Here is a 15113-nt window from a genome sequence, read left to right as displayed (position 1 = left end):
CAGTAATTAAGTTACAAAAGTCAGTTAAGAACTCAAATGGCATCACATATTGAGAACAATAAGCCAGGCCTGTGTTTTGTAACCTTTAAAGTACATTTTTAATGCAACCCTGACAATTAAGAAAATGGCCACAGCAAAAAAATATCACGTGGAAAAATATTCTCCATAAAATGTTCCACGGCAGTGTTGCTATTAATGTGTCCAGCCTACCACACATGAGAGCTAGCTATCAGCAGAGTTAAACTTTCACCACACATGCTGAGCTAAGTGCTGAGATATACTGACAACCAAAAGAAACTTTACAAGCCTTAAAATTGCATTGTAGAAAAACCAACAAATGGCATGGTGAGAGATTATAAGACTCTATCATATGTGGTCATGTGGGATAGAAAAATTACACCCGAGGTGGTGAAAATTTCCACCACCTCGGTTGTACTTTTTCTATTCCACATGACCACATATGATGGAGTCTTTTTCTCTCATTCATTCGGTAAATAAACCATTATTTTTCATGAATAGACAAAAATGGCTGAACAAATAACTTTCTTATTTGACCATTTTATGATAAACTACACCATCATATTTATCGTGTTTGTTTCATGTGTTAAATAAAAATAAAATTTAACACTACAAATTAACAAGATAGCTTTTATAATGAAGGTTTTAGTAACTAAATATTAATTTTAAAATGTGTCTAATGACCTCATGTCACCATCTCACATTAATATGACGTCATATATGACCAACGACATCATGTTAAACGAGTGCACGTGATATCCCATGTAAGATAGAAATTTCTTACATAGCTTTCTTTCATGGGGTAGCTCTGTCCTATATACCTGAGGATGAGAGAGAAAAGTATCATAAAATTCAACACCTAAACATCACAATGCAGTTCGTGATACATGCAAAGTGTTTGTAAGGTGGTTTCTAAACTGGTTCCAGTATAGTTTGTTTACTACACAACATATATTTTCATGTCTCATTTAGTCAGTTGGTAAATTCAGCTCAACTGGTAGCTCACGTCATGTAGCACACATTTGGTCAGGTTTTGTCACAAGTGGCGAAAAATATATCAAATACAATAGACATTTTCCTCATGACTATAGGCAAAATAAATGCAGAGAAAAACTGATGATACAAAGTTACTAGTGTACAGTAAAACAGAATTTGCAGATAAAAAAACCCCTCTCTTTTTTATGACTTATAGCTTTAAAACTATATCATTATCAAACCTGTGTCAAGTTTCTTTCATCTGTCACTAGTTTTTCCATCAGGGTAATCACTGCATTTAATTGTTTCCTTTTGACACAAAAAAAAGAAGACTAAATTAGTTTTAAATACAGAATCACAGGCACCATGCAGTATTCAATTCTTTTTAGTGAAATAAAATGAAATTTGTTTTATTTGTTTGTTTTATTTAACAACCTCACTAGAGCACATAAATTTATTAATCATTGGCTATTGGATGTCAAATATTAAATAATTCTGACAGTCTTCCGAAGAAACATGCAACATTTTTCCATTTGTAGCAAGAGATCCTTTATATGCACTTTCCACAGACAGCACAGCATGGCCTTTAGATATACCCGCCAGTTATATCATTATCTAAACCTCTACAAATATATATATATATATATAATATCAAAATGCAGTTCGTTTTGTTTAACAACAGCACTACACTAATTTATTAATCATTGGCTACTGGATGTCAAACATTTGGTAATTTTAATGTACAGTCCTAGAGGTAACCAGCTACATTTTCCCATTAGTAGCAAGGGATCTTTTATATGCACTATCCCATAGACAGGATAGCACATACCACAGTCTTTGATACACCAGTCGTGGTGCACTGGCTAGAACGAGAAATAGCCAATGGCCAACCAACAGGGATCGACCCTAGACTAACCACACATCAATGGGCTATGTCCTGTCATTGTATCAGCTAGAAGTGTTTTTAGATCTCTGCCAAACAGGACAGCACACACCATATTCTTAGATACACCAGTCGTGGTGCACTGGCTAGAACGAGAAATAGCCAATGGCCAACCAACGGGGATCGACCCTAGACTGACCACACATCAATGGGCTATGTCCTGTCCTTGTATCAGCTAGAAGTGTTTTTAGATCTCTGCCAAACAGGACAGCACACACCATATTCTTAGATACACCAGTCGTGGTGCACTGGCTAGAACGAGAAATAGCCAATGGCCAACCAACGGGGATCGACCCTAGACTGACCACACATCAATGGGCTATGTCCTGTCCTTGTATCAGCTAGAAGTGTTTTTAGATCTCTGCCAAACAGGACAGCACACACCATATTCTTAGATACACCAGTCGTGGTGCACTGGCTAGAACGAGAAATAGCCAATGGCCAACCAACGGGGATCGACCCTAGACTGACCACACATCAATGGGCTATGTCCTGTCCTTGTATCAGCTAGAAGTGTTTTTTAGATCTCTGCCAAACAGGACAGCACACACCATATTCTTAGATACACCAGTCGTGGTGCACTGGCTAGAACGAGAAATAGCCAATGGCCAACCAACGGGGATCGACCCTAGACTGACCACACATCAATGGGCTATGTCCTGTCCTTGTATCAGCTAGAAGTGTTTTTAGATCTCTGCCAAACAGGACAGCACACACCATATTCTTAGATACACCAGTCGTGGTGCACTGGCTAGAACGAGAAATAGCCAATGGCCAACCAACGGGGATCGACCCTAGACTGACCACACATCAATGGGCTATGTCCTGTCCTTGTATCAGCTAGAAGTGTTTTTAGATCTCTGCCAAACAGGACAGCACACACCATATTCTTAGATACACCAATTGTGACTGAGGGAAACAGATCATGTGAGCTATATTCTGCCCATGCCACAGCTAACTAGAAATAAGCTTATTATATTTTTCTTCTTACTTGGCAATGTTTCTGGCAGCATTAGGATGATTTTTCGATATCTTCTTTAAATCATCAGATAGTTGGGCGCAAACATTCAAGGCATGTGCCTGTGTAAACAATTTCAAAATACATATTGCAATAAGTATTGCAGGGGTTGAAATAATTGATTACTATGGTGACTGTATTTTTTAGTTGGTACCTACAAAAAATAGTGTTAATTGCCCATTGTTCCTATCTTGACCAGGCCCGGATACAGAATTTTTTAACAGAGGAGCCCAAAACCTGTTGTTGTTTTTGAAAACAGAATTTAAAGGTCCTTAACATATGGATGGGATACGTTTGCTTTTTTGTGTATATTCTGTAATTTATATTGTTTGACCAAAAACAATGGTGCCCAGGACCCTTTGGCCCCTGCCTGAATCTGTGTCTGTTGACTAATTGTGGGGCCAATTCCATACATAGGCTTAAATGTGGATAATATTTTAGCAACAGAAATTTCCACTCTGTTTCAAAACATTATATTGTATTTCATATTAAAATAGAAGAAAGTTCTTACAATAAATTTTAAAGAAGAACAAGTTTGTTTTGTTTAACGACACCACTAGGGCACATTGATTAATTAACCATCGGCTATTGGATGTCAAACATTTGGTAATTAATAAATTTTAAATGTCCAGTGAAACTCTCCTAAACCGGATATGCTCGGGGACCAAGTAACATTTCCGGGTTTTAAAGGGTATCCAGTTTAGAGAGGTTCTCCTTTGTTCTAATATTTAAAAGGGAAAAACTTCCAGTTTTGAGAGAATTTTGGTTTACAGAGGGTTCGATTTTTAGATGTACAGCAATAGACCTATTTCATATTCCATCTGCTTATGTGCATGAATCAAGCTACATAATAATGGGCAATTTAACAGTCTGGTGCGAACCTAGGATAGATGTTATAAGTGATGTGACTACATCCGTACGTGATGTGAAACTCTGACGAATTACAAAAGTATTTTTACATCGGATGGTGTAATGGCTGCAAAAAATGGTTTAAAAGTTTACATTGGAATGGTTTAAGACCAAAACCAGTGAAACAATTTGACAGTTTTATGCTGATAAGGGGGTTAAGGGTCCAAAAATATACCCAAAATATGGCGATTTTTGGTGATTTTGACCAAACTGAAGCACAGTTTCTTGCACCCTACTACCAATACATGTTACAACAGTGTCAAACCTGACTTTATTCATCATGCAGGATGTGTCAGTTTGAGCATGGTGAAGTGGGTATAACCTGGTCCATTAACCCTCTGTTTGCGACAACTCACAAACTACTTTTTTGAATTTGTGCTTTTTTGATGAACGAGGGTAGGTATGTAGAAAGTCCCAGCCATAATCATCACAAAGCAGCTACTTTAATTAATGCCATCATTGACAGGGGAAGTACAATGTAACAGTAGCATCTGAACTGACGGATATTATTAATTGCTGAACCTTCAAATCAATGAATCAGGAGAATGTAAATTTACTAGTGAAGATGCAAGTGTTGTCATCCTGCATCGAGCTGCTGGTATCCTTCGCAGTGCAATGTCTGGGATAACCTTTCAAACTAGCCACTATGCTCCAAGCGGAGACCTGAACGTACAGAAGTGCAAGAACTTTGTTCCAGAGACATTGTATGACTTTATAGCATGGTGCACATTGAAGAAATGCTTTGACAATGTTACATGCTGTGGCTCAAGTGATGCTGACATGAAAGTGCTTGGCATCTGTCACAGTATAATTTCTCGGTCTTGTAAGACACACACACCAATTACATTAGGTCTTGGGGTTCAGATGCATCATGACCATGGGAGCAAGGAACTTATAGAAGTTCTCAGTACAGTGGGACATTCTATAACCTATGACGACGTGAGAAAGTTCTTAACATCGGTAGCTCTTGATCAACATATCGGGACCATCTGAAGTACAGATTCCATGCGGGATTTCACAGTTTGACTCTGAAAACCTTGACTCAATCGTTGATGCAGCCATCGATAACTTTGACCAAAATGAGGAGACAATCGATGGGAAACGTACTACCCATGCCATGGCTATTGTGTTGTACCAACGATCTCCAGTCAGTCGTGAAATGTCTTCGATTCCTTGCACGAAGCAGAAATCCTTGGACACCGCACAATACAAGGAATAACAGATCCAAGTGTATCGCAAGCCTGCTAAGAAGCCAGAACCCAATGTCACCTATCAAGTGGAAAATGAAACGGATAGTAACCCTAAGGTCGTGATGAAAGACTTCATATGGGAAGTGGCACGTGCCTGTGGAGATGAGGACTCGAGCATTCCGGCGTGGAGTGGTTTCAATGCCCTTGTGAGTACTAAGACTGTCCCAGTTGCAAAGATACGATACCTTCCCTTCATCAATGCCTCGCCATCTGATATGTCTACCATTTTTACAACTTTGTTGAAGCTAGTGCGCATATCTGAGGAGTTGGGGCAGCACCACATACTCGTTACAGCAGACCTTGCAATCTACAGCAAGGCACAACAGATTCTGTGGAGCAGACCGGAACCACTGGTGGGCAAAGTAACGATGTGGCTGGGAGCAATGCATCTGATAATGGCTTTCCTAGCAAGCATTGGTAAGATATTCGGAGATGGTGGACTTCAGAACATCCTAACTTCATCAGATGTATATGCAGCTGCCACGGTTAACCAAATGCTACAAGGAAAGCAGTATGCCCGTGCAATCCAAGGTGTCCGTCTGGCACATGAAGCTCTGTCACAGATGTTCCTGACCTCAGCTGAAGCCTTTGCCATCAAAAACAGTTTGCCGTGGCTGACCAATGAAACCAAGCATCTAGTACGAGATCTGGAGCAGTCATTCGGATCAAAAGATGCAACTGCCTGTGCTACCGTTTGCCAGAAAGCTGAGGACGCAATTCCCCAATCCGTATAGGATATGATCACTCACTTTCAAAAAGAAGGACGACAGTACTCAGAAACATTTGCATACTGGGATAGCTTCCTTGAGTCTGGTAACATACTACTTCGACTCTTACGAGCAGTCAGGGAGGAAAATTTCCTAATACATATACAAGCTGTGATGGAAACTGTCCCCTATTTCGTCCTTGCTGGGCAAATTAACTATTCCCGATATCCCAGTGTACATTGCAGAGATGAAGCAACTCGAAGAAAGAGAACCACTGATGTATCGCCACATGATGGAAGGGGGGTTGTTGTTCGTAGGTCAGCGAGTCGGATTTCCAATTGTGTCCCTACAGATGAAGCCCCGGAACAAACAATCAATCGTGAAGCAAAGAGCCAGGGAGGTGTTATAGGTTTCACACTGCGCAAAGGCGCACTGCTACGCTGGCTAATGACACGACACATCACGGGCGAATATGCGGAGGCTTTCAAAGAACTTTGTAACTCTGGGACCAATGGAAAACTGCATGAAGAGCTGGGGACTTCTCGTTCGAACAAGGACAGAAAGGATGTGAAGGACATGAAGGAATACCTTTACAGTCAGTGCCAGGATCCATTTGACCTGGATGATGTTCCAGACCATCTAATGAACATCACCACAGGTCAAATAGCATCACGTGAAGTTGAGGATTCTATGAAGGGCATCCCGGACAGGGGCAAAGTGGTCTTCGATGACTTTGTCAAGCAACGACTTGGGGACGAGCCCACGAAAGGTTTCTGGGAACCAATAAAGAAATGCACCATGTCAACATTTGCGGACATGAAGAAGGCCCTCCCAAACGACAAGGATCGAAAGCTGATAATTGACAGTGAGGTATTGTTTCGGCGGCTTCTGGGAGTCTCCAAGAGTCGTGATGTTGACCTGAGGAAAGTTCTCCAGTACGAACTGGCTGCAGTACCACCAGCCCTCTTCCATGGTGATGGAACGATGAGAAAGACCAATAAGGCCGACTTAGCCAAGAAGCTTGAATCAAATTGTCCGGAAGTTTTAACAGAGCTGCCACAGATACCAACGTCCACTTCATCCGCATATATCATCGATGGCATGGCAATGGTTCAATCACTAAACGAGAACCACTTCAGAACGTTCAAGGATTTGGCAGAAGTGGTTCAGAAACGTACAGTTCGACTTCTCAGCAACCCGTCCTTGGAGTTGAGCTGTGTGACCATTGTCTTCGATCGCTATGATAATGGGTCATCAATCAAGACAACAGAACAAGAGTGATGGGGTTCTTCTGCACTGTTACCTACGTATCAGATCCAGGGGAGCAGACAAGTTCCTAACTACCGCAAGTTTCTGAAAGGAGTAGGCAACAAGGCAAGCCTAGCGAATTATATCTCGCTGTACATCTTGGAGCATGCAACTGAATATATTCCAAATGGGAAATCCATCATCTTGGCAGGTGGATTCAGTGAGGGAATGCTTGTGAAAGAAGCTACCCCATCTGGAGTGTCATCCATTGAAAGACTGTATAGTAACCAGGAGGAAGCCGATACACGAATGATCCTACACACTTCCAGTCTGTCACGGGACCATGAGAGGATCATAATTCGGTGTGATGATACAGACGTCTTAGTCTTATTAGTCTACTATTTCAGCAGAGGACAATTAACTGACCATGTGTATATGTATGCTGGACATTCCGGAAAGGAGCGATACATTCCTGTACATAGGATTGCGAATGAACTTGGCCAAACAGTGTGTGAGTGTCTCCCTGCTGCCCATGCCCTCACAGGATGTGACACCACATGTTCCATGAACAGAATAGGTAAGAAAACTGCCTATTCTAAACTGCTGAAAAATGTAGACACTCTGTCGAACTTAAAGACATTTCATGAAGATAACCTAGAGGACAGTGTCACCGTTGCTCGCAGCTATGCACTACTTCTATACGGGAAGAAGGGAAGTGACATGGACACGCTTGACGAGTTGCGCTACATCATGGCTACGACAACAGACAAGTCCGCATCCATGCTTCCCCCAACAGAGGATGCCTTCAAACAGCACGTCCTTCGAGCAAAATACCAAACACGGATTTGGTGCAATAGCCACATCCCTAACGAAGAGGTGATCGAACCAGTTGGCCATGGTTGGTCTGCTTGCGATGATGGAGGTATCACACAGACAATGTTCACTCAGGCATCTGCTCCAGTTGAGGTTCGGGACCTGACTCACCTCTACTGCACTGATAAAGACTGTTTGAGTGCGAGGAAGTGTCCTTGTCTCCTTGCCAGACTAGAGTGCATCGATGCTTGTTCTTGTACAGACTGTGGTAATCAGAACAACAAACCTGAAGGAGATGATGGAATGGAGGTGGACACACACATGTGATTGAATAAATGGGGACTTCGTTTCACTTCATGGGTGGTATCTGGTATGTTACGAGTAGGCTACAGTTGGCATTGTCACAAACAGAGGGTTAATGGACCATGTTATACCCACTTCACCATGCTCAAACTGATTTTTCCATCAATGACACATCCTGGATGATGAATAAAGTCAGGTCTGACACTGTTGTAACATGTATTGGTAGTAGGGTGCAAGAAAATGTGCTTCAGTTTGGTCAAAATCACCAAAAATCGCCATATTTTGGGTATATTTTTTAACCCCCTTATCGTCATAAAACTGCCTAAAATATATTGCTACATGTCCATTTCAATGAAATACATTGATATAACTACCAATTCTAAAAAATAACAGGGCTGATTTCATAAAGTAAGCAAGTAACTGAAAATGTAATTTTTTCAGAGGTTGCCACACACAAGGGGTTAATTCAGCATATTGTACAAGTTTCCTGCAACTACAACATCGTTTTTCAGAAACTAGAGATCCAGACGGTCATGTTTCTTAGGCTACATTTTCTTGCTTCGAATATAAATATCTGTATATGTAATACATTTCTAGACATTCTCAGGCTGGTAGCAACCAAGAGGCTTGGGTGAGTGGAAGCTATACACCCCACTAGAGGACAAAAATGTATGGGGTTTTTAAAACTACTAGACCCCTTCGGTTGGACCCGCAGGGGACTAATAACTATGCAGTATATATATACTGAATTTCATTGAAAACACACCACACAATTTTCAGTTGAGATCGCATGTGTGAGCTTATTATAAAAAAAAACTATTACCCTAGCTTGCATACATTATTTCGGTTATTTACTGCCATCCAGAATACATCAAGTTCAACAAAATCAGTTAAATGTATTATTATTTTGTCTCACGTTAAAACGACCATTACCGTTTTCAACAATTCCTTTTGCGATCGATGCCACCGGCGGCGTCTCCCCACATTCTCAACTCCTAGCTCTCTAATGCACGCTCTCTTAATCTCTCTCTCCTCTCTCTCTCTTTCTCTATCCTCCTTTTCTCATTCTCTTTCTTTCCCTATATCCTCCTTCTCCCTTTCCTTATCAGTTAAGTATGTCAAGAGGAAAGAAAGAAATGTTTTATTTAACGACGCACTCAACACATTTTATTTATGGTTATATGGCGTCAAACATATGGTTAAGGACCACACAGATTTCGATTAGCAGCAAGGGATCTTTTATATGCACCATCCCACAGACAGGGTAGTATATATGACAGCCTTTGATATACCAGTTGTGGTGAACTGGCTGGAACGATCGAGCGCTGTACCACTGGGCTACATCCCGCCCCATGTCAAGAGAAAGTAGTAATGGTAATGGCCGTTTTAGCATGAAAGAAGCGTATCGATCAGTCATATCCTTTTTACAACTACAAATCTGCCTGGTGCATTTTCAGTGTAATTCAGTATATACATGTATACCTTCATGTTAGGGGATATGTCATCTTCCTGTGAGATGAGGATTTCTACAAGGTAACTCGTCTGAAAAAGCTTTTCTTTATCTTCAATGTGAACAGTCTCAAGAGCTTTCATGCACTGCTCACGAATCTGTAAAAAACATAATGTCAGCTTGAAACATCAGCAAAATAGTTTGTTCTTTCATTTAAAACCAGTTATTTCTGCAATATTTATGTAGACTTTTTAAAATCAATTTTGGTTTTTATATGCTTTGAAAAGGAGACAAAAATAATAGACCCTTGTCTTTACATATACATCCAATTGGCAGTCTTCATGTAAACCAGAAAAAAAGGAAAGTATGTGTCTATGTTCTTTATGGCACTTCAGTAAGTCTATCTACATGTATACAATATATATATATTTTTTTAAAAGAGGTCCAAATGAAAAGCCACCCCACAGTCATTTCTATCACCTCAGATGAACAATTAATTTGTGTAATATTGTGTAAATTTTAATGAACTATGTAAAAGAATAATTTTCCTTTACAAAAAACTTACTATGGACTGTGTACAATGCTCTGGTTTCACAAATTACTACTCACTACTACTTATTTATGAGCTACCACAGTTGTGTGGCCACCCTGTGAGCACAGATTTATAGATATCAATCTGCAAAATGCTGCAGGTAAAAAAACTATGACCAATCATCCATTTGTCCTTTTTTGAGTAACCCACAACAAGAAAAATGCACAAATTAAGAGTTTTAGAGCAAATTTTAGCATTTTTTAAAATTAGCAAAAATCTACAGTCCATCCCATACTCCTATTGAGATGATTTTTGTAAATAATTTCAGTTTGGTTTGACGTGAGAAATTTTTTTAAAGTATTTTGTAAAAAAAAATAAAAAATAAAGAAATAAATAACTTGTAGTAAATTCCATAGTATGAAATAAGGCATTCCCTGTGGGAAGGACTATATATTGAATGACTCCAGTGTCTGACTGGTTAAAAAGCATTTTCAACAAACATTCGGAGAGTATTTCCTTTAGTCTCCTACAGGGCCCAACAAAATTCCATATCTCCTAAGTTCATGGGCCATAACTCCGTGAAAAATGTGTAAATTGCCATGAAAGTTAAACTTGATCTGTAACAGTACACAACAAATCTATATACAACATTTCATTTCAATATTTTCAGGCAATGAAAAAATAAGTCAGGAAAATTAATTTTCATTTCACCCAAGTTCAAGGGACTGACCTCTGTAAAAAAACGGGTACACTGCCATGAAAATCAAACTTGATTTGTAACAGAAAATGATAAAGCTATACAATATTGTTTAGCTCAGTATACCCAGTCATTGCCAAAAATATTTCATAAAACAAATTTTTGTGTCTCCTATGTTCAAGGGCCATAACTCTATCAAAAATAGGTAAATCGTCAATAAACTTGAGTTGTAAAAGTACACGATAAAGCTATACACAAAATTTTATTATTATTACGAACGGACAGACAGACAGACAGACAATTGACAGACGTACGGAAGGACGGAGATGAAACCTATAGTCCCCTCCAGTTGGACCAGTAGGGAACTAATAAATAAAACTACCCCCTATCGCACCCTGACATACCTTGTCATCAAAATGTTTTACATTATGGTATTAAAACGTCTGTGTTAACAGGGTGGACATATACAATTGAGGTAGCTCATAGGTGAGAATGGAGGAGTATTTTGTGTCATGTTTACACCCATTTTTCATACCCTTGAAATTACATTTAAACACAAAAATATATTAAATTCACCATTTGCCCAATTTATCACATTCATACCAATGATGAAATGAAAAAAATAAGACAGAAGAAATATATTTTATTCGCTTGTCAGATACCAAAACTGTTTACTAGTTTCATAAAAATGGTATGACAGGCAAGATGGTTTAGTATTCTATACCGGGGTATTTATTGTATCATTATGACCCATGTCACAAGATAGTATGGACAAATACAATATTTATGTAACCATTTATTATAGACCATGTCCATGTTAATATATTAATTATGAAATACATTACTTTTATTTTCAGCTCGTTTTCAACAGTTGTAATTATTTCTGTTGTTTTTACTGACCCAAGCATCTTTATAATAGACAGTAATTTTGGAACCAAATCTGAAAAGAAAGGACATTATTAATAAGCTATGTGTGACTCACACATGTACAAGACTCTAAAAATTGTGTGAATTAATTATCATTTTGTTTGCCTGCATGTTACTCACACGAATCTAGTTTTATGCAATCCATTTTCTGTTCTCTCATTTAAGCACAACAAAAATTTTTTGCTTAAAGGTTAACTTTGTAATAAAGTCAAGTTAAAACCAGACTCAAATTGTTTTTGCCAATTTATAGTCAAATATCAGGAGATGACATTTTCATTTCCAATAAAGGCCATTTCAATTGTATAAACAATTATTTAAAATTCTGCATTAAAATAGTTTTTTGCCTAAAAGGAAAAACAACCAAGAGCCTTCAATAGTAACATAGATCCTATGATTTTCTCAGGAACAGTGACGTATTTTGTATGATTTTCTCCATCTACTTTTCACTTTATGCACAAATTTTGTTTTGCTTAACCCATAAACAGGCTTGACAATAAGTAACCTAAAAATAGGGTAATGTTTTACATGTAGTTTCAGGTTACCCAAGTATTAACAAAAAGAAAAATGTATTTTGTATGAGATATTTTTATGCACTAGTTTTAAAGTCATTATACCACCTCACCTCCTTGTCTTGACAATCATGAATGGGCATTAATGATCAAGCATCAATATTTGTATTATGGTAACTTTACATGCCCTTCTCAAAATGAATAAAAAGAATAGACATTTATATCTGACAAACAAAAATTAGGCCTACCGGTACTGTTCAAAGACATCATGCTAAGAAAATGAGGAAACAAATATCACATGGGTATCTCTTCTACCGCAGTGTAAGAAAATCAGTGTTTATATACATGTAGTTAATTGGTATTTTCGTTGACATGTGAATAGTTTTGACTTGTGTATTGCTGTCCAAGATTCAGTTGTTGGTCATTGGAAATCAAAAGAATACAATGCCATGTTATAGTTGCATTATGTAGTCTACTGTGGAGATGTTTTACAAGTTAGATGTGTTATTATACCTATATTCAGTGAAAACAGCCATGGTAGCCTAATTTGTTTTTAAATCTTTAGAAAAAAAAAGAAAGAAAAAAATAATGTTTTTTTCAGGGCAGGAGATCAGCGCCCCATTCCACGAAGCGATCTTACCACTAAGTTCACCGTAAGTGTATAACTACCTTATGTACTTAAGGTGATCTTAGCGCTAAGATAGCTTTGTGGAACGGGGTGCTGGAGACTCGATCAAATATCAGGAGTCTGCCGCGGAATCCGGGAATGTTGACAGGTCCGAGTTTACTTCACATGATTGCACTCCACGAAAACGTGGCGTACCGTCAGAATTACCATACCAGTACTGAGAAAATAATTCAGTTTGGTACTGTGCTATAAAAACTTGAATATAAAAGGAAAGGTTAGAGCAACTAGAAAGTCGCATATACATCAGCTCTCATAAATATTTTAATAAAAAATAAACATAACGCTGCATCCAATCTCAGATCCAACTTTTTTAGATAATATGTGATATTTAATACTTCCACCCAAAACAAAATAATTGTTAGTTCCATACTGAGATATGTTATTTGCATATCTGTATATATTTTATTTTTTATAACTACAGAAAAAAAAAAAAACTTTTAAGTTTAATGATTTTTTTGATGATATGCTATTGTGTATGAAACAATTGTGTCACAATGTTCTATTGTCAACATCAAGCAATCAAAACTCTCGATGCCATGCCAGACATATAGCTTGACTGACAGCTTAGTCTTTCTCAATACTTTATTACTCATCTTACCCATTATAGTATCACCACAAAGTGAACAGACTTGCAATGAAAAAGAGATTCATCATGTTTTGATTTCACTGCATGATCAGTTTGAAGTGAAGTTTGTATTACAATTTATTACCCCAACGGTCACTCATAACAGGGGAAATATTTTCCATATTTTCTCAGTGAGAAATATTCTGGTCTAACGTCAATACTATTGGACAATTTAACGCTTACAAATCAATAACCTTGTCGGTACTAAATATGACGTCATCATGATTTGACAAATACAGTACATGACGGCATGTAGTGTAAAGAGTTTGCGTGTACGGCTCTGTGTTTTTGGTGTTACAACAAAATATCATTTTAAAGCAATTCTTATAGATTTTGTAGCGGAATAAAGAGAACTTTTGTTTTTGAAAATTATCTATGAACGTGATTAAATTACAAAGTTATAGCAATTCTCAGAACAGTGCGTAAAGTGGTTTACATCGTTTCTATACAGGTTGGCCTTCGTGCATGTGCATCGAAAATAAAGGCTTTTAGAGAAAAGATAGCTGAGGTAATAAATAGAATAATAAACTTGGTACCAGTTATTATCAAATTTATGTCCCTCGTGAAATAATTTTCATTTATCACTCGCTAAAGCTCGTGACAACTGAAAATTATTTCACTCAGGACATAAATGTGATAATAACTGGTAACTCGTTTATTATCCTCTATATATTGTGCAACAGACTGATGAAATTCTGGCAGACTATCACAATATGGTTGGTAATGCTTTGATGGACTACATATGCAGCGAGACTGTTTTCATTTCTGTATCCCTGAATTATTGATAACAAAACAAGCATTCTTGTATTGTTTATCCTTAAAATTCCTCACTTAAAATTCGAATCCTTCTATTACTAGCAAAGATAATTAACTTTCACCTGTTTTGTTAGTCTAGCTTGAACCCTGATACCTGATTCTATCCTGCAACCCCTGTTTCTATTGACAGATTATGATGATGGAAAAGCAGTCATATGCATATAATAGAAGAATATTACTTTTGACGTCACACATGTATAACGTCACACACATCGCTACATTACAAAATTGCTCATTTGACCTCTAGGTCATCATACAATGTAGCTGAAATAACAGAAATAATAGCTTTTTACCGTAATCTTTATGGTCTGCAGAATAAAGATAATAACTAGTTAATGATTTCAGATATCGGCTTTATCCTGTTCAGGCCAAATGAGAAATTCCCATTCTTACCATCACATGATAGTGCCAATATTCTACGTCATTAACTAGTTATTCTATATATAACACAAAATTAATACCGTTACGTGATGGTTTCTCATTGATGGTCTTTATGGCAGCATCCCTCAACCACTTAATATAGTTTATTCCAGCAATCTGTGTATTATTAACCTGAAAAACAACATCATCAATACACAACTAAAATCAGGATGCAATTATTATTCAAATAAACTAATTAATATGCACCAGGATATAAAACTTATGCTTATAAAACTTTTAAAGTCTTGACTCGAGACTAAATAAT

General features: G+C 37.8%; 1 protein-coding gene across 3 annotated transcripts in view; it reads right to left on the bottom strand.

Moving 5' to 3' along the window:
* LOC121382763 (polycystic kidney disease protein 1-like 2) overlaps nt 1–15113 on the bottom strand; it is a 136891-nt gene that overhangs the window by 37738 nt on the left and 84040 nt on the right. For 2 of the 3 annotated variants that reach the window (XM_041512341.1, XM_041512343.1), the window contains exons 25-29: nt 14890–14980; nt 11709–11803; nt 9667–9792; nt 2928–3016; nt 1236–1302 (exon numbers count right to left, since the gene is read on the bottom strand). In XM_041512341.1, the coding sequence (XP_041368275.1) occupies nt 1236–1302; nt 2928–3016; nt 9667–9792; nt 11709–11803; nt 14890–14980 (468 nt within the window). The remainder of the gene's footprint in view (nt 1–1235; nt 1303–2927; nt 3017–9666; nt 9793–11708; nt 11804–14889; nt 14981–15113) is intronic. The other variant, XM_041512342.1, reaches the window with a different exon arrangement.

This window comes from Gigantopelta aegis, chromosome 10, assembly GCF_016097555.1.
Source record: "Gigantopelta aegis isolate Gae_Host chromosome 10, Gae_host_genome, whole genome shotgun sequence".
Lineage (NCBI taxonomy): Eukaryota > Metazoa > Mollusca > Gastropoda > Neomphalida > Peltospiridae > Gigantopelta > Gigantopelta aegis.
The sequence above is the reverse complement of the archived record's forward strand: the minus strand, read 5'-3'. Positions and strand labels throughout refer to the sequence as shown.